At 39.4% G+C, this 25,403-nt stretch overlaps 2 protein-coding genes across 7 annotated transcripts; one reads left to right on the top strand and one right to left on the bottom strand.

Moving 5' to 3' along the window:
• Positions 1 to 1,754: 1,754 nt before the first annotated feature.
• Positions 1,755 to 25,376, bottom strand: LOC4350414 (tropinone reductase 1). 5 transcript variants are annotated; one of them, XM_066305217.1, is made up of 13 exons: positions 24,978 to 25,376; positions 23,748 to 24,885; positions 23,559 to 23,657; positions 23,327 to 23,433; positions 23,045 to 23,113; positions 22,704 to 22,928; positions 22,013 to 22,458; positions 21,682 to 21,889; positions 16,806 to 17,022; positions 9,149 to 9,255; positions 3,229 to 3,292; positions 2,236 to 2,375; positions 1,755 to 2,156 (listed from the first exon to the last, which is right to left on the bottom strand). In XM_066305217.1, exons 7-11 carry the CDS (start codon positions 22,120 to 22,122, stop codon positions 3,230 to 3,232), a joined length of 705 nt encoding a protein of 234 aa, XP_066161314.1. In that variant the 5' UTR covers positions 22,123 to 22,458; positions 22,704 to 22,928; positions 23,045 to 23,113; positions 23,327 to 23,433; positions 23,559 to 23,657; positions 23,748 to 24,885; positions 24,978 to 25,376; the 3' UTR covers positions 1,755 to 2,156; positions 2,236 to 2,375; position 3,229. The 5 variants fall into 5 exon arrangements, with proteins under 5 accessions (XP_066161314.1, XP_066161316.1, XP_066161315.1 ...); XM_066305219.1 differs by having other exon boundaries at positions 22,013 to 22,110; positions 23,559 to 23,673; positions 23,748 to 23,917; XM_066305218.1 differs by having other exon boundaries at positions 22,013 to 22,110; positions 23,748 to 23,917.
• LOC9271789 (uncharacterized) lies at positions 10,510 to 12,998 on the top strand. Of its 2 annotated transcripts, XM_015761455.3 has the most exons (4): positions 10,510 to 10,895; positions 11,348 to 11,434; positions 11,528 to 12,464; positions 12,553 to 12,998. In XM_015761455.3, exons 2-3 carry the CDS (start codon positions 11,388 to 11,390, stop codon positions 12,354 to 12,356), a joined length of 876 nt encoding a protein of 291 aa, XP_015616941.1. In that variant the 5' UTR covers positions 10,510 to 10,895; positions 11,348 to 11,387; the 3' UTR covers positions 12,357 to 12,464; positions 12,553 to 12,998. The 2 variants fall into 2 exon arrangements, with proteins under 2 accessions (XP_015616941.1, XP_015616940.1); XM_015761454.3 differs by having other exon boundaries at positions 10,510 to 11,434.
• Positions 25,377 to 25,403: the final 27 nt, after the last annotated feature.

The following is a 25,403-nucleotide window of genomic DNA, read 5'->3' as shown; positions in this document are numbered from 1 at the left end:
AGAGGACAAATGTCTTAAGCTAACATTTTGACTAGCTACAGGACAACTGTCAGGAAACTCTTAGATTGCAATCTAGCATCCTTAGGCATCTATCAAATACACCTTTAGAATCCTTTTTTTGCTCTTCAAAGAATTCTAAATTTGAATTTGCATTTCATTGCATAGTACAAATTTCAATACTCACATGTATTATTAAATTTGATTCCATAAACCATTCAAATCAAGCACAATGCTTCACAAAATGAGAAGATTCAATAGCATTCAATTTTTTTTCTTAAATTACAGTTATTTTGTATAAGAATTACATAAAACAAACATTGTAATTTCAATACTAAAAATATGTAACTGACATCTTGTAGAATTAAGACTTTATAGAAACATCACAGACCATATTATCTTAAGATTCAATTGTCATGTGTGTTCTTAGGTTGAACAACATTATGGCATATGAATTTTGAACTGCATATTATTGCAGACCAAAGTAATTAACAACAAATTCAGAATTAAGATCACAACTCAATCAGTAATTCAAAATTGAGACATATTACTGCAGAGCAACTAAATATCAAAAAAATATTGAAACCATTCCTATGGAACAATTATGCCAACAAGAAAAATAAATAACTTCAATTCAAAGTTTGTGCCATGTCAGTTTGTTGGAGCAAATTTGCAAATTGGACGTGTGAGATTAATAGCAAAAATATACTCCAGTTTATCTACAAAAATAAATTAGATGATTTGTGTGAAAATAAATAAACTACATGTTCAATGTTGGAATAATATTCTTTGATTCTTGCACTAATACTATGCAGTTTTCAAATTTGAAAGCATTTAGATTCACGAAGTTACAAATTCAAACTAATCATATAGAATAATCCACAAATATTGTTAAATTGTCACAAAATAGCACAAAGTTTGCACAATTAGTTCCTAATCCCTTCCTAGTACACACGCACAAAAATTACAGTGCATTTCTACTATATTTACATAGAAAAAATACTGTAATTTCAATATTAAAATCATGTAAATGGAGCCACGATTTTAATTATGATTATGATTACTAGTGCAAAATCTGTACATATTTAATTGAAATGCTTTTATATTCAAGATTAAAAGAGAAGAATTTGAAAACATCAAATGTTCTAAAGATGGGTGATGAAAAGCAATTCCAATCAGGAAATACATCAAGAGGTAAGATATTCTTCAACTGTAATCTTTAAAACTTCAAAAGCTTTTCATCCTGAAACAATCAAATTCAGGTAAAAAGTAAAAAATGTTATTCTGTATAGATTTATCTTAATCTGGATCATAATTTTCAATTTAAAATCTACATGCATAAATAGAAATTTGGATCTTCAAATTATTTTAAGTGTACAGAAATATTCTGATTCAGTTATGATTTTTGCACTAATGTTCTACAATTTCAATTTTGGGTTCCTTACAGATTCAACCAAAAAAGGACAGGAATTGAAAGCAATCAAGAAATTACCAAGTATTTTATTATGTTTCATTATATAAAAATTAAATCAAACGCAAAATAATAACTTGAAAGTTAAAAATGATTGATTGATTGTTCAAAGGAGTTAAAAATTATATAGAACAGGTCAAAAGAGGAGTCTTAACATATGACCAAATAGCACAAAGTTAGCACAGTTAATTCCTACTTTCATCCTAGTATACACAAAAAATTATAGTTCATTTGTACTATATTTACGTAGAAAAATACTGTAATTACAATGTTACAACCATGTAACTGAAGGCAAAAAAAATAAATTCAGATTCAGTAATGCAGAAAAATAGGTTGAATTTTACAATTATACAACTTCAAGTCTAATAAATAGAATACTGCAGTGATAATTCAAGTGTCAGAACACCATGACAATTTTAAAATTTGTTAAATTTTAGACAACATGACAGCTTCAAGATTCAGAGCTAGAGTACTGCAGTGATAATTCAGATATCAAACATGAAGTAACTTTAAATTTCTGAATTTCTCCAATTCAAAACTAACTGATATGGGAACTTGAAAATTAATCAGAACATCAATTTCACCTAACGATTTTGTGCGGCATTTTTTTGTCAACAGATTTGAAACAACTCGACCTTATGAATCCACCCCTTGCATCCCCCGATTGTTTCAAACAGCCAAGCTCCTCCTACACAGGCAGGCAACATTATGATGACCATGGGAGGTATATACATATCTGTAGTCAACTCTTGCATATATATTGCTACCTGACATTGAGCTAGCTCCTCTTTGTTCACTGGATTGCTTCATTTGATTCTAACTGCAGTAACCAGATTGAACTCCTGGCTCGGCTGCGTTTAGTTCCAAACTTTTCCTCCAAATTTCCAACTTTTTCCATCACATCAACCTGTCATACACACACAAACTTTCAATCACATCGTTTCAATTTTCAACCAAACTTCCAACTTCGGCGTGAACTAAACACATGAGAGTTGGAGCAAGTGACTGATGGTTTTAGGAACAGGGGAATAGAACGTCCTGTTGGATGAAGGGTGGACAATTATCAAATTATTATTTCTAATTGATAATAATTAATAAAGACATATCCTCTTTTACTGTTTCATATGGTTTCTAATCGTCGGTCATCTTCTGAGAGTTTCTTGATAGCTCGATAATTTACTCCATTTTACTGCTGCCAGTGGATTCCAATTCCGCATCGATCGTCTTCCTCTGCTCTCGACGAATTCCTTCTTGGCCCAGACACACACTCAAATAAATTTGGATCGATCAATTTTTTAAGGTATATACAGTCCAGAGAGTGCTCGATTTCACTCCACTTCCTCCTCCTTGATTGAGTTGTTTGTTCGATCGATGGATTGATTGTCGCTGTCGGTTTAGCAATCAAGCTAGCTAACTAGCTACAAAACAGGAATGTAGACTAATCTGCATCGATGAGTGCCTCTAATCTTCTTCTTCTCTTGTAACCAGCAGCAGAAGCAATCCCCCTCTCCTCTCTGATGGCGTTTGGCAGCCACACGCGCCTTGATGTGAGGCAGGCGCAGCAGCAGCAGCATCACTCCTCATTCTGCTCCCCCTCCACTGCCACCGCCGTCTTGGTGGCGCTGGCCTTGTCGCCGTCTGGATGGCCTCTTCCACGCTCGTCACCCCGGCGGATTTCTCCCCCTTCCACCCCACAACCACAACCACAACCGCTCGACCTTAGAATCACCAGATCGAAAATTAAAACAACATTAACTCACCTTAGAAGAAATCACCAGATCGGCGCTTCAAACACAAAAACAAAACCACAAATCTAGCAAATGCCTGCAAAAAACATACAACATATCAACGAGATAGAAAATTTAGAAGGCATCAACGATGAAAAAAAAAATAAAAAACAAAGCATCAAGGTGGTAGGGCTCTGATCAGGGGTGTGGGGTTTCCTCATGCCCATCGTTGTGGGATGCGGAGATCGCCATCTCCATGGCCGCGCTGCTCGTCACCGCACTGCTCCGCAACAAATTGGTACACTACAACATCAAAAACTTGTGCTCCCCCCTCATCGTCCTCTACTCATGCAGCCCCAGTGAGCTGCCGCCGAAATGGCCGTAGTGGTGGCTGCCGTTGCTGGCGGCGCTCGAAGGGGGAGAAGGAAGCAGCTGAACATGGAAGCGCAAGCAAGGAAGCAGTACTCACAACATCTCCGTCGATGAAGACCTCCTCACCAGTGAACCGCCTACTCGTCGCTTCGGCGCCGCCGCGACGGCGCGGAGAAATCCCCAGCTCGACGGCGCGGCGAGATCGCCTCCTCTTTCCCCGATGAAATCACCACTCTCTCTCTCTCTCTCTCTCTCTCTCTCTGTCTCTCTCTCTTCGCTCTCTTCCGTTCTATCGGAATCAACGAGAAAAAAAAATCAGCAAATTGGTCCCACAGAACCGACGAAAAAGGAGGCGCGGGTCTCGAAAAATTGAACAGTGGTTGTGGGACCTACAGAGCCCAAAAAGCGGGCCAATAAAGCCCAGCCCAGATGAACTCAAGGATGTCCATACCACAGCCCAGCGAATGCACGAATCTCAAATTAGATGGACGGCCCAAAAAACGAAAGATTTGGGCCTGCATTTTCTGTTGACAGAGGAATAGCAATTCCTTAAATTTATAGGGCTATGTACAAAGCGGAAAGGTGGATGGATGCAGAGACGATAGTTTAGACAAGTTAAGGCCCCCTTGATAAGAGATAATACCCTATTGAGGGTTGTATATCTATTGGGTGTTGTATTGATCTGATAATCTGAACGTGACTTGTGCTTAGGAGGACTCTCGGCTCCTCTTATATAGGTGGGGGGCAAGGGTATAGATAGAAAACCCAGCAGGACTCCGCATAACTTTCCTCAAGTATTAAAGAAAAACCCAGACGGGGTTCTGGAGTCATGACTTAAAATACAAGGTAACTTTAACGAGTAAACCATAAACAATATTAAATTTATCATTGTCTCAGTCCATCTCCTATCTTCACTCTTTGAATCAGCGCTTAAGTGAATAGTTTTCCATGACTTCATTGCTGGTTCATCACTATCATCTACAACTGCCACTGATAATGAGCATCATGACATTTCCTCAATTAATAACGATAAATGTAACAGTACTTCCGGCCCACACGGTCTAGCACGCACACATGTTTCTTCTTTCTTTTTTTTTCAGTTGCTACCACCGTTTCTTCTCTTTTCTTTTCTCGCTTTCTTTTTTTTCCATGATTTTTTCCTTTTCTTTTTTCGCATTTTCGATTACTTTGAAATCTTTTTTTTTGCTTTCTTTTTTTTCCATGATATTTTTCGCTTTTTTAATCTTCTAACAACACGTGTTTTTCAAATGTTTTGTGTTGAAAGTTTTTAAATATTAACTTAAAAATTTCAAATTTGGACTTGAAAGTTTTCAAATCTCGAGTTGAAAGTTTTCAAATCTCGAACTAAAAATTTTGAAAACTCAAGTTGAAAGTTTTTAAAATTTTCAAATCTAGACTTCAAAGTTTTCAAATCTCAAGTTGAAAGTTTTCAAAACTCGAGTTGAAAATTTTCAAATCTCAAGTTGAAAGTTTTCAAAATTTTTAAATCTGGACTTGAAAGTTTTTGAATCTCGATACTCGAGTTGAAAGTTTTCAAATCTGAGTTGAAAGTTTTCAAAATTTGACTTTAAAATTTAAAACTTAAATCGAAAGTTTTCAAATCTAACTTAAAAATTTTTCAATCTTCTAGTAAAAAAATCTCCAAAAAAAATCTTCAGAATCTTTCCTAATTACTGATAGAGGTAGTTAAGTCCGGGGGTGCGTGCTAGCAGCGCGCACGCACTAGCTAGGAGCCCCCCAATACTAATACTAATATATTTGGACCAATTGCATATTTGCCACTAGTTTCTACCAGTATTGTATATTTGCCACCATAAACAATTGGAACCCAACTAGCCTGCCATTATACTGACAAACTGAACTAGCACCGTTAGAAGGTTGGTTTTTATCAAATTTAGGACAAGGATACCCCTGTCCACCAAATTGCAAGATAAAAATTATTTTGGCATACTTACCGCATAATAAGAAAAAAAAGAGGATAAAAGCCTTAGGAGATGCAGCCGTGGGTTGCTACTGCCCACGAAAATGCTGCCTGCTAATGTTGTTGTTGTTGCTGGCCAAGAGCTAAGATGCTTAGATGCAGTTGGCTGCTGCTGCATCCCCTGATAATGCTGTTGCTGCCCAAGATGCAGTTGTTGCTGCTGCCGCCGCTCAAGCCGAAGTCGCACGCAGTTCTGACCGCCACAACACCCGCCGACTGCCTGTCGCCTCCTACTCATCAAAATCCATTAGCTCTTTCGTTGCCATAAGAGATGAGAGGATTTGAGATCTGTGGTTTATAGAGGTAGGAGGGGATCATTCTTTCTTGCAGTCAAGTCGGGTCCTAGGGCTGGGAGTGGATAAACTTAGGTAAGGGCAAAATAGTCTTTCAAGTTGCTATATATTTGTATGAATTATTTTTATCCTTTTAATTGCATCAGTTTGGACAACAGTGACAAACGGAAGCACAGAAAACCAACTTCGATGGAAAATTTGCAGTTTGTGTTTTTACAATTCTCCCAATTTATTTCTGGTGTGTTCATTCAATTTTATCTCAAATTTATACTAGTTTGTAAGTTCCAAACATTTCGTGGAGAGTAAAGAAAACCATCAACTATGAAAATACAACCGAGTAAAACCCCAGAGAGGATCTAATCATAACTAGGACAATATACGACCACCATCAACATAGATGACTTGTCATGTGATGTACTCCCTCCGTCCAAAAAAAAACCTAATCCTGGGCTCTGTCCAAAAAAAACCTAATCCTGGGTTTGAATCTGGACATCCCAGCATTAGGTTTTTTTGACGGAGGGAGTAGGATGCTGCCGGCATGCAGAGAAAAGCCACCAGCGAAGCGACCTCCTCCGGCGCGCCAACTCGACGCATCGGAATATGTCACAGCCTGATTTTCGTTTCAGGATTTATAAATTATTTAATAAATTATTAATATAATTTATATTAAATGTTCATTAATTTACAAGTGAAGTTAAATGTGGGAAATAAAATTTCCTAAATATAAAGCATGGATGGATTTAATTTTTATTAAATTCTCCTTGATTAATTATACTCTCTGAAATTTTCAAAGATTTTTCAGAGCTCAATTCCTAAATGATACAAAGAACAGTTCAATAATTAGTTAATCAATAATCATTAATGATCTAGTTATAATTATGTTAAATGCTTTTCTTGTTTAAAAATCCTTAAATTATAAATTGTTGTTTAAAAGGAATTATTAGAAATGATCTTAAAAGCATAAAAGAGAATATCTAATTTTTTAATTTGTTAAATCTTAATATAAAAATGGGCTAGATAAAATTTTGTTAAATACTTCTCTTGTTTCTATAGTTCCTAGATTTTTCTGGGATTTATTTGAGCCAAGGAAGTATTTTTAATCAATGGAATATCATTTCATGAATAATTTAAATAGAAATAAATCTCCCTTTTGGCTTTGGGCCGAAAGTCGGTCCAAGTCTCTCTCTCCCTCTCCCTTTCCTTGGCCTGCTTGCGCTCGGCCCGTTCAGCCCAGTCCGCCGCGCCCTCCCTCCTCTGTCTCAGCCGCTGACAGGCGGGACCCACCTGTCAGGGCTGTCTTCCTCCTCCAGTCACCAACTGCCGCCTGTAGCGCCGCAAGCCGCCGCTGCCTCCTTCCAAAATCCGGCTGCCCCTTTCCTTCTCCGGCCAAATCAATTGAGGGGAAATAATCTCCTCGATCTCCTCTTCCTTTTCTCTTTAGGAATCCCGGGCTAATTTCGTTTGGTAGCTAACACGCAAAATGAGGAAAAGGCTAAGAAACTCCAAATAAACAATATATATAAAGTAAACAAACATGTAGATCATGATTTTAGATGAATTATGAGACTTGAACGGCCTCATTCTGACTTCATATGAATTAATTACGAATTTTACAAGATTTAATCTAATTAAAGCCCATTTAAAAAGGATTAAATAAATTTAATTCAATTTATGGGTAATTTTAATATATAGATCTTTATTTTATACAACTTTTGCAACTTGAACCACATTAAACCGAGGTACAATAAATTAGTTATGAATTTTTTAAAGATTAAACCGGATTAAAGCATTTATATGGATTTTAATTGATTTATGACGCAATAAAGAATTATTTTTGAAAGGAAAAGAGATTTATTGCGTCATCAAAGACGGTTCACGGTAGACCGGGTGCACAGAGGCGGTCTACGAAAACAACGGCCGAGATCTAATTGACCTAAACTTGACCAAATCGGACGACCGAGATCAATTTGGTCTATCACGGGTCTACGGCTCACGAGGCGCTGACGTCGACGATGACGTCATCACCGGCGGTGGCTCGGCACCTCGTGCTCCGGCAGGAAACGGCGGCAACGAAGGGGTGGACGAGGTGCTGCTCCTCCTTGTGATCCCGACGCTGGCAACGGCGACCGAAGACGGCGGCTGCAACGGCGGCGCGGCGCGGCTGGACTGACGGCGACGGTGGAGAGCTTTGGGTCGACGGTGTCGGCGATGCTCCGGTGATCTGCGGCGGAAACGGAGGACGGGACGAGGACGACAGCGACCTCGTGATGCTGATGAAGGAGACGGCGACCGACGACGATGACCGAAGCGATGGCGGCGCCCGACTGGACACCCGCCGGCGGCGGCGACGCAAAGAACCACGCGGAGGCGGCGTTAGAGAAGGCGGCAGGCTACGGCGAAGGTGGCGGTGAAAAGAGGAGGTCCCAAGGGTCCTTTTATAGGGCTAAGCGGCGGCGATGGAGGCCCATGGCCGGCGGCAAGGAGATGGAAAGCTCTAGGGTTAGAGGAGAGAGAAGATCCGAATCGAGCTCAAATCCGTCGGTTTCCAAACGAAATTAGCCCGGGATTCCTAAAAAGAAAAGGAAGAGGAGATCGAGGAGATTATTTCCCCTCAATTGATTTGGCCGGAGAAGGAAAGGGGCGGCCGGATTTTGGAAGGAGGCGGCGGCGTCTTGCGGCGCTATAGGCGGCGGTTGGTAGCTGGAGGAGGAAGACAACCCTGACAGGTGGGTCCCGCCTGTCAGCGGCTGAGACAGAGGAGGGAGGGCGCGGCGGACTGGGCTGAACGGGCCGAGAGCAAGCAGGCCGAGGAGAGGGAGAGGGAGAGAAAGACTTGGGCTGACTTTCGGCCCAAAGCCAAAAGGGAGATTTAAAACCTTTTTCTATTTAAATTATTCATGAAATGATATTCTATTGATTAAAAATACTTCCATGGCTCAAATAAATCTCAGAAAAATCTAAGAACTATAGAAACAAGAGAAGTATTTAACAAAAATTTATCTAGCCCACTTTTATATTAAGATTTAACAAATTAATAAATTAGATCTTCTCTTTTAGGCTTTTAAGATCATTTCTAATAATTCTGTGCCATCTCCTGTTGATAGACATCCATAATTTCAGTTACGGCCTAGAAGCAGGTACAGTGGAAAGTTAATTTAGAGCTTGCATGTCAAAATGTGAGATTAAAAGACAATTGGTTGATAGTACTTGTTAATGACTTACCATAAAAGATGCAAAGTAACTTATTTATTTTGTCTGAGAGAAATTAATTAATATGCAGTGTTACCTCCTCAAGGAGTGGCGTCCTGGTGAGGCCTGGGGCAACACAGTTGATGCGGATGTTGTCGCCAGCCCAATCTGAAGCTAGGGCCTTCGAGAATTGATTCATTGCTCCTGCAAGAAGTGCAAACTTATGGGTGGTTTTGTTTTTCTAACAGTATGATTGGATGCGCAGACATTGGTCACACCACACTCCAACCACCGATGCACATCCATTTATCTTCTACGTGCATGTTAATAACAGGTTTATGACAGGCACACATATTTAGCCATATGAACAATCTTAAATAAAAAAGTTGACCAATAAAAAATTGAATATTTCTTCATTATACACAGGAAAATGTTATTAGTTTTTCTGAAAGATAGTCATGTGAGTTCTGAAATACTCCCTTTCTGTCAATGCGGATTTGTAAAAACAAAACCGACATTCATACTCTATATTATTGAGAACCAGCAGCATCACTACAAGTTCATTCTAGTATTAATGTCGGTTCCAACATTTGTTTTCATGGCAGTATTTTCTCTTATTTTACATTTGTTAATAATTAGGAAGGTAGCCCGCACTTTTAGGGGGCCATGCATAATCACTTGGGTGGATGTCCACATGTTTACTGCTTGTCCACATAAACAGTGATGAAATTTTTTAAAAAAATTCACAAGATAGATTAATATGAAAATATCACTCAACAAACATGCATGTTTAAATAACAAATTTAATTATAAAAATATGTATACTAATTATAGTATAATTTTTTATTTCTGTTACAACTTATCGAAGTTAAATTTAAATTAACTTGCATGTTTGTGAAGTGACATATTATATATTAATCTATATTATCTTTTTTTTTAAAAAAAATCATAACCTTGGGGATTAAAAGAATTTCCTATACATTGATAGATAATAGATAGATAAATGGACACATTTCAGGAAAATCTTATTCTTGTTATTGGAACTACCAGCACTGCTTTTTTAAAAACACATACTAATTTGTTTTCTTTTCATTTCAGGAATTTGCGGCTTGCTAAAACACGTGCCAATGACATGTGGAGCTAGCTATTTCTATGCTATTTTACCAACTTATAAGTTATGATATTTTTTGCAATTATCTCAATAACATATGTCATATATAATATAAATGAGTAAATTCCCTGTATGCATGTCAAAACTGACTCAATCCCTTCCATGCCCTCCAGTTTTCACCAATCCCGTGTGTACCCTCGAGATTTTGCTGTGTTCCCTCCCATGTCCTTACCGTTAGGCATATGTTAGATCTGTTAGTGCATACATCCATTACGTTGTCAGTAATTTCAAAAAAGACCAAAATGCCCAGCGAAACCCTAGGTAACAACCAACAAGGCAGCAACAGTGAGAAATCCCCAAATAATCTCCAATCTCTCGTCTCCCCTCGACGCGGGCGGCGCCGTGCGTCGCCGCCGCCGTCCTTTCGCGGCCGTCGCCAACATTCCTCCCGTGGCCACCGGCCTTGCGCTCCCGTCCCCGCCGTCGATTCGGTGCTGGTGGTCCTGTCGCCCTCGAGCTCTCGTCGTCGTTGTCGGCGGCGGCTGCGGCGGCGGCTTCGGCTCCCATCGGCTCCGGCGACGGCGGCTTCAGCTCCCTTCGGCCCTAGCGACGGCAGCCAATCGACGCTGCAGGTGCTGTCCAGGCAGCAGCCGCCTTGTTGACAGAGCTCTCAGCGGCGGCTGCTGCTGGCCCCCGAGCTCCCATCCCCTACTGCTCCCATTCATCCGACTAGGTTGATTTCTTTCCTATGTAGATGTGTATGATTTCTTCCCTTCTTCTTGACTGTTAATATTGAGAAGGGAATGCAAGATGTGCAGGTATTGATCAACTGTTACGTTCACTTTTTCAGACATTTAGTGTGATGTGCCATGGGTACTGTTTACTGTGTAATTTGGCCATGTGATGACATGTACTTAGTGTGTGCCTTTCCCCATTATCATGAGAAAATTAGCGTAATGACAACCTTGGTTAAAAAGCTTGGTCATATTGTAAGAACCAAAATTACATGCAGTAGTGCTTAGCTCCTGTACAGATCTAGTAGTTTTCACCTATCATAGTTTATTTCAATCTAGACTGTACTTAAAGATGTTAATTAATGTAGATCTGTACTTTATTTCTTATTCCTCCTATAGTTAATTAGTAATGGTAATTTATTCCTTCTCTTGTGTGTGAGAGTTTTTTTAGAGAACTTGTGTGTGACAGTTGTGAACCACATCCACCTCGAATGGCAAATTCAAGGCTTAGCACAGTTCCTTCATGGCTACCAATAGGGTAAGTGACTTTAACTTGCTTGTTAATAAGTTTGTTGTCGTTGGAATAAATTTGGTTGATAGGTTGATAGACAACTCCGATGTTCATCCACAGGATGGACCCCATAGCTACATATTTGTTGGAAATTAAACCAGCGGGGGATCGAAAAAATGCTAGGGTGGAATATGATTGGTTTATATTCAGTAAGGTGGTAGACTCAAATGTATTGTGCTACAAAGACTTTGTTGATGACATTGCAAAGTCATATCCATGGGGGCCAAATGAGACTGTTACAATTGACTACATGGATTTGGTTGATAAAACCTCTCATCATGTCAAAACTGATCAGGACATGATAGCAATGTTTGAAAAGTTCATTGATATCAAGGTGATTCCAATGATTATTCGTATACATGGTATTGATGAAAATATTGATGAGTTAGACCACACTCCTGATAAAGTAAACATAGACGTGTTCGATACTCCTTTGGCAATTCCCTCTCAAGTGGATTTCAGCCAACCTAGCAGCAGCACTCAACCTTCTCGTGTCACTGTGCCATCCAACACATACTTAGTAAACCTTTTTCCAATGGCTGAGCATGTTGGTGTGGATGATGAGGGCATGTACTTAAATGATGTTGAGGAAGCTGCTGCTGGTCATGCCGAGGAAACTAGAGGTAAAGAGGTTGTCAATGAAGACTCTGAGGATGAATCTTATTTTGCATCTAAGGATGCATCTGAGGATGAAACTGAGGATGCATCTGAGGATGAGTGTGTGGATGAATCTGAGGATGAGGGGATGGCATTGGATGAGATGCCAGAACATCTTCCTACCATAACCTATGATAAAAATGATCCACCAATGATAAAAGGCAGCACTTATCCTAACATTGATGAATTTAGATTGGCAATAGCACAACATGCAATAAAAAAGGAATTTTAATATAACATTATCAAGAGTGAACCAGGGAAATTTACTGCAAGTTGTGCTGCTGAAGGCTGCAAATGGAGGATTCATGCATCTGCGGTTGCTGATGGTGTCACCATCATGGTAGGTTTCTATTGTACATCAACATATATTCTTTAAATATTGCAAAATATGTGTTTTATTGTGGTATTGATTATCTATGACATTTTAGGTAAAAACTAATCTTGTTGCCCATGGATGCTCAAGTACTAGAAGAAGTGAAACTATCAAGGCTGCAAGCAAGTTTTGGATTTGTGAGAAGGTGAAAGATTGGTTGTTGGAGGATGCTACTGTTGGAGCAAAGGAATTGCAAAGAAGGATTCATGAGACACACAAGGTTTTGATCAATTACAAAAGAGTGTTTGTTGGTAGAGAGCTTGCTCTTACAAAGTTGTATGGGAGCTGGAATGAAAGTTTTGACATGTTGTATAGATACGAGGCACAAATTGAATTATTAAGCCCTGGTAGCTTTTTCATCATTGACCATCACAAGGTTCTAGAAGAAATAAGGTTCAGGAGGTTATTCTTTGCCTTAAAACCATGCATTGATGGTTTCCTGTAAAATCAAAGGTGTTTTTGATTATTATTCTGTGATGAACAATTGGGCATTGGAGATTATTGGTTTTGTTATTTGGAATTTATTCACGAAGTGGTTTTGGAGATGATTGGAATTTACAGGTGAATCTAAAGGATGCTGTTATTTTATGTGACCGGTCAAACCGGGCTGTGTATGCCGGTCAGACCGGCGGTGATCGAGCGGTCGGACCGGCCAACCCGCGGTCTGACCGGCCGACGCTGTGTCGGTTTCAGTTTCGGGTTGTTTGTTTGGATATCCGTGATTATTTCATGATTATGGCTTCTAGATGGGTACTATACGTATGTAATACTGTTGTTTGCTACTATGAGTCAAGTTGGAGATAACTTGGTCTCGGAATATGGTTTCTTTGTTTATTTCATGTGTAGGTGACTTGATGCCTCGGGAGAGTATTTGCGGTGATGGACTGGGAGTCGGCTTGGGGATAAGACGACGTCCGTGGTGGTCAGAGATCATGCGGGATACTTAGTCTAGAGTTGATGCACGTGGTTGATGGAGATTCCATATGGCATACGATGGAGGTATTGTGTGCGTATGGGATGTGGAGTCGAATTTGGAAGGAGTCCAAATTTGGTACGATTGGTTATGTAAAGTTTCTTTCTTGTACTAAAGGGTTTTCTAAGGTGTTTTAGGACTCTTAGTATGAGTTTGGTTCGTGGCTTTAGGCTGCCTACCTCATGTATAAATAGAGAGGGAGCGTGAGGCTTCCCGGTATCGCTTTAGAGAGCAATTGAGTTGAGTTTTGAGTTAGGGTTTTGAGTTTAGTCGAAATTTTTGTAAGGAGAGCTCTTGGTGCACTTTGTAAACACAGAGAGAATCAAGAAAGATGTCATCTACTTTAAAAGTTCTTCGATTTGTGTTTACCGGGTTTCGGCGGTCTAACCGGCGATCTACCGGCGGTCAGATCGGCGGCAAGCGGCGGTTAGACCGGCGGCATATGGGCGGTCCGACAAGCGCGGCAGGCGACTACGGCGGTCAGACCAGAGATTCAACACCGGTCAGACCGGCGGCATCCACACGGTCAGACCGGCAGATCAATCTCGGTCAGACCGACTTCCGTCGATTTCGAGGGTAACTTTTATTTCCGCTAAAAGTTTTCGGTTTTTGGGTATACCAACCATTCACCCCCCTCTGGTTGGCTTAGTTCTTGTGATTCGATCCTACATTTTCTTGGTGGTTGCAGGCCATATTTGGCTATAGACAGTACTTTCTTAATAGGCAAATTTAAGGGACAGCTAGCAGTTGTTTGTGCTATAGATGGCCATAATTGGATGCACCCAGTTGCTTGTGGTATATTTGACTCAGAGACCAATGAAAACTGGATATGGTTCATGCAGCAACTTAGAGATGCAATTGGCACTCCAACAGGCTTGGCTATTTGCACCGATGCAGGAAAGGGGGTAGATAATGCAGTGAATGAGGTAATTTATGCCTTGTGTGGTTTGTACGTTTTGTTATTTCTTTTGAAAAATAGCTAACAAGCATTACTATTTTTCTCCTTTGTTTTAGGTCTTCTCTTCTGCAGAACATAGGGAGTGCATGAAACACTTGGTCACTAACTTCAAGAAGAAGTTTTTTGGCAAGGTTTTTGATGACAACCTTTGGCCAGCAGCATATGCATGGAGCGCTTCTTTGAGAAGCACATTGCAGCCATGCAAAAAGCTAAACCGGAAGCGATGTCATACCTGAAGAAGTATCACAAAAGGCTATGGAGCAGGAGTCAGTTCTCCACAGTTTGTAAGGTTGACTATGTCACAAATAATCTTGCAAAGAGCTTCAATAATATGGTCAAAGACTGGAAGGGACTCCATTTATATGACTTCCTAGAGAAGATTCGGCGGTGGATGATGGTCAAATGGGACAAGAGGCGAAGAATATGTATGAAGTTTGAAGGTCGCATTCTACCTCATATTGTGAAGGAACTGAATGAAAAAAGCCGAGATTTGGACATGGTGGTCACTAGGAATGGTGATTTTGAGGCAGAAGTAGAAGTGAAAGGGGGTAGTGGGTTCAGACATGTTGTCAATTTGGAGCACAAAACCTGCACATGTAGGGAATTTCAAGTCTTAGGAAAACCTTGTCTCCATGCTATAGCATTTATATTACATCAATTAGAGGAAGGCTTGAAGATTATGTGGATATCTGCTTTAGTGTGCATCAATTCAGGACAGCATATGATAAATTGGTGCCTTCATTGCCTGACAAGTCTCAATGGCCAAAGCTAATCATGGGTTCTTCTTGGCACCACCCATTTTGAAGAGATCAGCTGGGAGGCCAAAAACTATGAGGTACAAAGGATGCACTGAGAAAGGAAGCAAAAGAAGTGGGAGGCACAAGTGCCCAATTTGCAAGACCTATGGCCATCATTGGAACAATTGCAAAGAGGGTGATCCGGAGCAACTAGCGGCAATGCTTGCTGAAAGGTAACTACACGTCTTACAAATTTCCATTATGTTTCTTATAACCTTAAGACATATATTTTCTCCTTTTCATAGAGGGCCGCCAAAGAAGAGAAGGAAGAAAACTAATAAACCTCCCTCAGAGACTAGCATCATAGTTGCTCCAACATTTACACCGATAATGACATATCCCCCTAGGTTAGCCAATATCCTTCTTTATCTTATTCTAATCTGAATTTAGATCAGCCTTTGTACATAACAATTAATTCTGCACATCTAACCCATTTATTCCAGTGAGGACAATATGACAAGGAACAATAGCTTGGATTCAAGTAAATCAGTTAGGTAAGTACTTGTGCCAATTGTTAGTATTATTTTGCTTTATCCAATCCATTTGCATTTACAATTATGTTTTTATAGGTCTAACTCACTTACTGGCTCCAACCAACCTGAGCCTTCCAACATGATTATAGCACTGCCACCCCTTGGAGAGCAAACACCACCACCTGCACCAACAAAAGCCAAGCGCAAGACGAAAGGAAAACCACCATCTGATGCTGCTCCTGACAGCCCAGCTATGGGCACAAGGAGCAAAAAGAAGAGCCCTGCAATGAGCACTAGAAGCAAAAAAAAAAAAAAAAGCTTATGGACTAAACTATGGATGTAGCTAGTTGGTTTAGTTTCCTTTTGGCACTATTAAATTAGCTCATGTACTAGATAAGTGATATAACAATATTACTGGTATATTTTGTTGTTATGAGGTCCTGTAAGTGCTGAAATGATGCCCAGGATTGCTTGCTATGGCCATGTATTGTTATGGCAGCTAGGTACTCTGCCATATTTTGCTACTGTAATGCCCAGGATTGCTTGCAATGGTGATGTACTATGGCAGTGATGCTCACAACGTACACAATACTTGCCTTGTTATTTTAGTTTGTCCTTGCATTCGTTTTATGGCCATGATGCTTATGATCCACACAGTGGTGTGTGCATGGATGATCCCCGTAGTGCCTTGTCAAATTCCCTATAAATTGCTGGCCATTCTATAAATTTTCTATGCACTTATTATTTTCTGTGCACTTATTACTCAGTCTCATATAATATGATGCACTCATTCATATTTTAGTCTTTCTCAACCTCTCAAATACAATCGGCCACTAAGAACTCAAATTGCACACTTAAGGGCATAATGGATATTTCCAGGTAAATTAACCAGTCAATGCTGTGAGAACTAATGGTAGAGACATGGGAGGGATCGCAGCGAAATCTCGAGGGCACACAAGGGATTGGGCAAAATTGGAGGGCATGAAAGGGATTGAGTCAGATTTGAGGTGCATACAGGGAATTTACTATTAATTGAATGTTTACTGGTGAAAAAAATGCAAGACATGGAAATTAATTCAGACAATGTATTCATTTTCAATAATTTACCTTTCGCAGCTGAATATACGGCAAGATAAGGGTACGCGAGGTATGAAGATATGGAGGAGATGTTGATGATGCTGCCCCTTTCGAACGCCTTAAGCAGAGGATGTAGGAGCTGGCTTAAGTGGAAGCACGACTCGAAGTTGGCCACAATCTGTTGTGTGTAGTCACTTGTGGTTGTCTCCAGGGTTAACTTCGACAAGGTCAGCCCCGCGTTGTTCACCTTCATGTTAATTTGGTCAACAGAAACTTTATTTCCAACTAGAAAGGTAGCCCGCGTGTTCGTGCGGACATGTGTATTAGTTTGTTTTCATAATACATTTAAAAAAATTAAGTTAAAACTAAAAGTAAGATGTTTTTGTTTTTCATTGAGTGTCTGTTATCTATTTTCTTTTAAGAAATCTTGTTAAACTTTTATTGTTAATCAATGTATTTTCTTTACCATCGAGTCCTTGCTTTAATTGGTTCATACGCACGCAATTTATTATGCTTGTGTGTAAAGTAGCAACCACATAGGAAATATACATACCCTGGACAGTGCTCTCTATAATACGTGGGAGCCGTATTGTATCTTTAATAATAACATATAGTCAATGTGCCTTAAAATATTAATTTAATAGAAAGAAATATAAAAGGCCACTACAAACTATAGGACTTCAGATTTCAGTAAAAAAAAAACTATAGGACTTCAGGACTTCATGGATTTATCATTAGCCTTCGTATCTTGACAGGTGTGTCAAAGCAAAAGATGACTTGTATGAAAAAAAAAAAACTCTTCGTAACCTACTATGGGCATGAATTAACTATGATTGCATAATCTTTGATGCTAAGGCTACAATGCCTACCCTATTTATCTTCTTTCTATGAAACAAATAGGCATATTACAATATTGTAATTTATTATGTCCATTTTAAACACTAAATAATTCTTAATTTCCATGTTTCCAAAATAAAAATTATTTGGTGGATACAGTTTTCTTGCAACTCTAGATATTGTGCTCGATGGCTATAAAAATAATCCATCTAAACTTGTTGCAACTTTTCCCTACCACCCTGTTGATGCATTATTCATCGGTTATTAAGACCGGTCCACTCACTCCCTTATCTCTCATGTGGGCAGCCAGGCTTACAGAGGGAAAATTTTTATTTTTCGAAGTCCAAAATTATTATCATTGTATGTGTCTCATGGCTGTAATTTTATCGGAGTTGTCACATTATCTATCTAATATAGTGGTGTTCTTTTATTAAGTAGTTAATCTTGATTTTTTTTATTTTAGTACATCATAAAATTTAAATTGATCTTGAAGTTGGTTCAGCATGTGTATGGAGAACGAACATGTTTGTAACCTACTAATGTTCATATATAAGAATATTCACATTCACATTTACAATGGTTTAGGCATATAAAATAGTCAAGTTTATCTTTATATATATGAAAGGTATAGAGGGAACATATTCTATGCACACAAGCTTACCGTGCACACTCTGTGCACACCAACTAGCAAATATCACGAAAAATTCTAGAAAAAAATGGACACATACTTACAATTGTATTACAAATATCTGCAAAGTCTCATATTTAAATTTATTATATTTTAGCCGTAAGAAAAAAGTGAAACATCTGACAGTTTTAAAGGTAAAAATCTATCAGAATTTTGTCTTTTTTGTTACGGCTAAAATATAATGAATTTGAATACAAGATTTTACATGTAGGTGTAAAACTATTGAAAGTATGTGTCTAATTTTTTCTAGAATTTTCTATGACATTTGCTAGTTGTTGTGTACGGAAAGCTTGTGTGCATAGGATATTGTCGGAGGGCAACCTCCTCGAGCAGGGGACCATAAGGCCCCTCCTTTTCAGTTTGACCGGGGGCAGTGGGTGTAGATTGAGGAACTGGGTGTACTAGAAGGAAACAAGGGGGTTCGGGGCCATGGTCTAGCGGTTCGGGCCGCCGAGAAGCGTAATACCTTACTCCTAGGTATGATGATTTTTCTGAGCTTTGAAAGTCTCTGAATCTCTGGTGTATAAGCTAGGGTTGAGTGTTCTTACTCTAACTTGTCCTCTCCTCTCTCACTAGACGTCCACCCCTTTTATACTCTAAGGGGTTGTTACATGAGTTGTACGTGTCCTCCAGCAAGAGAGTAAACATTCTCCATATTGAACGTGTGTCTTGTGCTACATGCGCTACAGCTTGGAAATTCTCCACATCGGCAGTCGAGCGGCCCCCATCAAATCATGTAGGCTGACACAAGCCGACATGGAGAAGGATCCCTGTCATTCTTCATTTAATGGTTATAGATTTGAGGCTCGTATGCGCCGGGAACACCGTCCCGGGCGCTGCGCCTCCCGTCATCTTGATGGGACATGGCATACCTACCGCATGGCGAGGCACGCTCGCTCTGCCCGCTCCGCCCGCACTAAATGCGGTTAAGTGGGCGTGGAGGGGCGTCCACGAATCGTCTTTGCATGGTGGCCACGTGGTGACCAGCCCGAGGGGTCGGGGCAGCCCGACCCCTCGGGTTAAGAACGGGTGGCTTCCGCTCGTTCACGGGCGCGACACCTCGGGGTGAGCGCCACGTGGATGCCAAGGGCGGCTCCTCCCTTCTAAGCTCGGTACTCCCGGTACCCCCGGGCCCATATCACCGACATATATGTTCTCATGTATAAAAGCCATAGCAGCATTCATCTTTATCCATCATCTATAATGTACTACTCCCTTCGTCCCAAAATACAAAGGATTTTGGACAGACAGGACACTCTTCAGTACTGTCTAGATTCGTTGTACAAGAATGTGTCCCATCCGTCTAAAATCCCTTATATTTTACGACGGATGGCATAAAAGTTTTTTAAAAAATTTCTCTAAGTCCATTAAATGGCAATGTATAATATATTTTAGAGCGCATACATTAAAGATGAGTAACCAGATAAGACATAAGTTGAGCACATTTCAAAATACATAAATAACTGGATACCATTGATCCAAATAAAGGTGCAATCTTTTATGCTGTTATGCTATTCATAGTTAAATTTATTCTTTTCTCACATATATACAAATTATATATCAAATTTAGCTATGTATGCAAACTAATATATGATAATGCAACATATGTTGTTAAATTATTTCTCAATTATGCATTTTTCAGGAATGATTTAAAATGGCATACTACATGTTCACTATCTTATAATATTTCATTGCAGTTGCTAGATAAATTATTCTTTTATATCAAAATTTATTTATGGTTGAGTTTTTTTTCATCTAATTTAGCTATGCATGTTTGTTAAATGGTTTAAAATGGCATAATATAAGTTTGCTTTTTTATAATATTTCTTTGATATTTGGTAGCTATGTAAAAGATATAGTACTGGAATCAGAGGAAAGATATATTTGGACCGAGGACACTAGGTAGATTATTCGTTTATACCTAATTTATTTCATATTAACAAATTAATGTATCAGGAAATAATTACTCTCTCCCCCGTTCCAAAACAACTTTGTTTTTTACCTATCCCATAAATATCAATACTATTCCAAAAAAGTAAAATAGCCTACTTTATCAAATCCCAATGTAATTATTTTTCACTTATCTTTCCAAGGATTAATCTCTTACTTTTACAAACTCGGATTAAATACTTGCTCAAAAAAGTACTTATTTTGGGGCTAACGAGAGGGGAAAAAAACCTATTCCTGAATTTTTTTTATTCTTGGTTCACATTAAAAAGAATATACAGATAGTGTAGATAGCGTATATGCCCGAATATCGTATTATAATTTATATGTAGCAAAATATGGCAATATAGATCTTGAGTTATACATTTAGTTATAAATAAATTAATAACTCAAAGACAACTGAAATTAGATATGTGTATTGAGTTATGATCATTTAGCTATCTAATTATTTTTCTTTTAGTGTATGTAGTTGTCATAGCATCGATGCGCACATATTGAGAGGAATGTAGATGATTTAATATGACACCATATTTAAACATAGCTGTGCATATCACTTTAAAAATAGAGAATTAATGGGGCCAAATAACATATACATTATTGAAATTCTCACAAATTTGCTAAAAAAATATGACACCATACGTGGGCTTGATTTCAATCATTTCTGTCATTATGTTATTGCTACCTCCTTGCTCTTATCTCCTATAAATACGTCATAAATTGTTTTATTCTAATTCTCTTATGCAGTATATATGTCCTCGAAGAATTACAGTATAAGTTTTAAGATTTATGATTACAGGGTAAGTTTTATCGTTTACAATGTAAATGCTACATACAGCGCCACATAAGAAAATCAACTCAAAATTCAATGTCACATGGAGGAAAAAAAGCAAAGCTTTCTCTGTGGATAATAATGTGACCGTTTTGAGCACAATTTGGAGCACCAATTAGTTTTTTTTTCTTTCCGTGTGCCTCCAATTGGTGCTATCCCTGTAGTGCTACACATCTTATAATTTCATTCACATTTTTTTAATGTTTTTACAGGCACTATTTGGGTTTAGGAAGACGATAATGAACTACCAATCTGAGATTTTCTTGTTTATGAATGCCACCAGAAACTTCAATTCTTTTTAATAACTTAGGTATTGTCTAGATTGATGACATTTCAAATCATATCATTTTTTATAGGGTTGCCAAATATATGCATCCATTTAGTTTGTTGCCAAATTTTAATAAATACATAAGAAATTCTATCAAAATTTTAGTAATATTACCAAATTGTGAAAATCTGATAAGATTTATTTTAGAGTAAATTACATCAGAGGTACATGAACTTGTTTGAACTTGTTAGGTGGGTGCAATGTGAACAGCCCCCCTTATTTTACATATACCGTTGGATCGCTGGAAATCATGGTGGCAAGAGATTATGAGACTTACAAGGATATTGAGTTTGCCGCCGAAGAGCTCGCGCACCCTGCTGACGAGCTCCTCCCTGTCAGTGCGCACCGACACGTCGCAGACAGAGAAGGAGACGGCGAGGCCCTTGGCCGTCAATTCCTCCTGGCATCTGCTCAGCTCCGCCTCGCTACGGGCGCAGGTGTGCACCGTCGAGCCGAACCCAACGAGCTCCTCCACGATGGCGCGGCTGCACATACGCGCGCGCGCGGTGAATTTTTGCACGGAGGATTATTCGGTATTCGATCAAACACGGAATGAGCGCATATATATTTGGGTGAGAAATCACCCGGATTTGGATGATATACATTACCCGATGCCTTTGCTGCGGCCGGTGACTAGCGCGGTGGCGCCGGCGAGGATCCACCTCTCGTCTCTCCCGGCGCCACTGCTTGCCATGTTTCTCTCGCACTGATTTTGCATAAAGGAAACCGTTCATGTTGTACTAATACTAGTAATCATACACGTGCAAGGCACGTTATGTTCAATATATAAATTAAACCCAATATATTATAACCTAATAATCTGAAAGAAGAATAGGTAAATAGGAAATAGATCATAAGAAAGAGGATCTGCTTCAATCACACTTGAAGCTCTAACGATTCCCCGCTGACTTATGCACAATCTGCACAATTTTCATAAAGTGCATGCATATATGCATTCTGATTTTCATATTAGATACAAGAATTTGCTAAAAAATAAATATGATCTTCAGCCAATGTGCAGAGATATGCATAAGCCAATATGCAGAGGTAATGTCTGAGAAAACAATGGAAGAACATTAGATTGATATCTCAAAGGAAGAACATACATAGCACAATAAATTATTGAAATGGAAGTGGCCACTAACACTAATTATATTTCATAACAGCAAACACTACATAGCATAAACCAAAATCCATACTATGATATTGATGCACATTATTTAGGGGCAATATCTTAAAATTATTGAGTTGTGCACATTTTGTCCTATTATTATTATGCCTAAGGGGTGGAGGGTATACCAATGACTTCAACTCCTAGAGGGATAGTTTATCCCTTGTTGCCAGTGCACTTCTTTTTTGGCAATGGCTCAATCACCACTTCATTATCTTCAACTATCACCACTTCTGGTTTTCTTGGAGCATTATTTTGTTCTGCCGGTTGCAGTAGCTCTTGGTTCCTAAAGTTCACACCAATCTTAATGGCATCATGCAGGACTGGTTCTTTGAACATGGAGTTTCTCACCTCTGCATCCATTAGAACAAAGATTACAAACAAAATATGCTAGAACAACAAAAAGAAAAGTGTCCTAATCAGTATTAGTTTTAGAATTGCACTCAAAAATAAATTGGAATTGACTTACTTGGAATCCATCAATGTGACCTTTCTAACACTGTTTGGAAAATTTGCATAATGGTCTACAGGGCAACATCTGTACAAATGTAAACATGTTTCAGAGTTAGTTTCAGCAAGAAAAGAACAAACACAAAATACACTTGTGGTTCAATATACCATACCAACAATTGCGCCATTAGGCAGACTGAAAACTTCAGCAAAAGTCATAGCTGATTCTCAGAAGAGAGACCTTACTAATGATCTATGGAAGAGGAAAGATGAGAAGAAATGCAGTGGCGATGTACTGTACCGAAGTAGTGGGATTGAGGCTAGCTTTATAGGGGGGACGGATTGGGAGTAAACAGTGCCTTGTGTCCGCGGCGCTCCAGTGATCCGTTGGCCAGAAACGATGCTTTCCTGTTTTACAATGTTGATAACAAACCTTCCACTGATGAACACCTCTTGAAATACACAATTAGATTGAACCCCTAAAAAACGCAAAGAGTAATTTGATATTACAAATTGATTCCACAGGATATTACCAGGTGTGGAGGAAGACATAGGTGTGGAGGATGGCACTGGCTGAAATGATGGCTGACAATTTACAGTTTGGCTTCCTTCATGCAAACTCTGATTCAAAACTACAATCCAATTGAACTAGCCCAGGTTTTAGCATTGTTTGCCATAAATTAAGCTTGACCATAATAAGCATCGAATGAATATATCATCACCTGTGCCCGATATAGATGCAGAATTCTTCCTCTCCCTGTTTTCACGGTTCCTTTGAACCAGCGCAGCCTTCTCCTCAACGCTGAGTGCCGTGTACCGCTCTCAGGCTTGCTGACTTTTTAATTCCTTCACAGTTAGTTTAGGAACGCCGTCCATCGCAAGGATGTACAACCTTGAAGAACACACCATGAGCATATAAAAGCAGTTTTAATATGCAACAGGTTCTCGTTAATATTGATGACAGTCCGCTCGCTATAACAAAATCCCAAATCCACATTTCGTAAGCATCAATTAGGACCTACATGTTACAGAATAACAAGACCTACTGAGGACTTTTCATTTTCTAAGAATCAATTTGAACCACGTTAATAAGAACAACCGGAAACAATTTTTTCAGCTTCAAACTGGAACAAAAATATTTACCAAGGTAGTATAATGGTCCATAATTCACATTTCTTGTAGAATAAAAGAATCATCGATAGTATTGTAACTGAAAACAATATTTACTCGAAGGGAGTGTGTGAGTTGCTCCCAATAATCAAGCAACTTATTAAGTTAAATGAGATAAGTACTTGAAAACAATATTTGCTCGAAGGGAGTGTGTGAGCTGCTACCAACTAAATCCCTTGTGTGAAATTGTGAAGCTTCTTCCTGCACAACAGTATAGCATCACGCCTGAATCTGTACGGAATATTAGCACAGTGATGTATGTGCAGTTCATATTAATTTTGCTAAAAACAAAGAGAGGAGAACCATGAAGCAATTATAACCTTGCACTGCTGAAACTAAAAACGTTAAGACAAATGGAAATCAAAACATAGGCAGTCTGTTAGTATATTCTATGGCCTGAACTACTAAATTAAGTTCATACTGTCCATTTTTAGAGCTGACATATATGGAGGACAAACAGAAAAAAAAATCCATACTACCCACATCGTGGGAAAAGAAATACAAGGCCCATTGCAAGCACAATTTCAGAGAGTAATTTCGTAAGCATTGCAAATCCAAGAACAAAAACATTGATATTTGAATGGCCAATCCATATATTGCATAGCCAAGCTCATAATAAGCACAGTGATGTATAGAATGGTGATGCTTTACACAAACCACACAGCAGATGGAGAGGAGGATGGCAGTGAGCTGAAGGGGAATTGTTTGGCAGTCAACAAAGAAAGACCATCAAATTGTATAATTAAATGATGAATCGAAGCTGCAAGATAGAGTCTGATTACCTGTACGTCTCAACGATGTTCAGATTCCCTCCTATTGTTCAGCACCTAGGGTATAGGCACATTGGCCAAGTACAGCTGCATGACAGGAGATGGGCAGCGGAGCGAGGCAGCAGAGACAACGTCGACGATGGCGACAGGGACTGCGGTAGCGGCGGATGGGGAGGACGTCGGCTCCGGCTGTGGCCGATGGGGAAGAGGCCGGCCGCGGCGGTGGGGAAGAAGGAGGCGGCGGCGGATGGGGTTGAGGTTGCCGCGGCGGTGGAGAAGAAGCAGGATCCGGCGGCGGCGTCTCCGGCGAGGATGCGGCGGAGCGGCGACAGAGCTCCGGCGAGGATGTGGCTTCAGTACACATGGGGAGGAGGAGAAGCGAAGTAGCGAAGTCTGCGTGCGTGGAGGAGCAAAGTCTTCGCATCCTGCGGTGGGGAA

Source organism: Oryza sativa, chromosome 11, assembly GCF_034140825.1.
Source record: "Oryza sativa Japonica Group chromosome 11, ASM3414082v1".
Classification (NCBI taxonomy): domain Eukaryota; kingdom Viridiplantae; phylum Streptophyta; class Magnoliopsida; order Poales; family Poaceae; genus Oryza; species Oryza sativa.
Note: the sequence above shows the minus strand (reverse complement) of the source record. Positions and strands in the feature narration are given on the sequence as shown.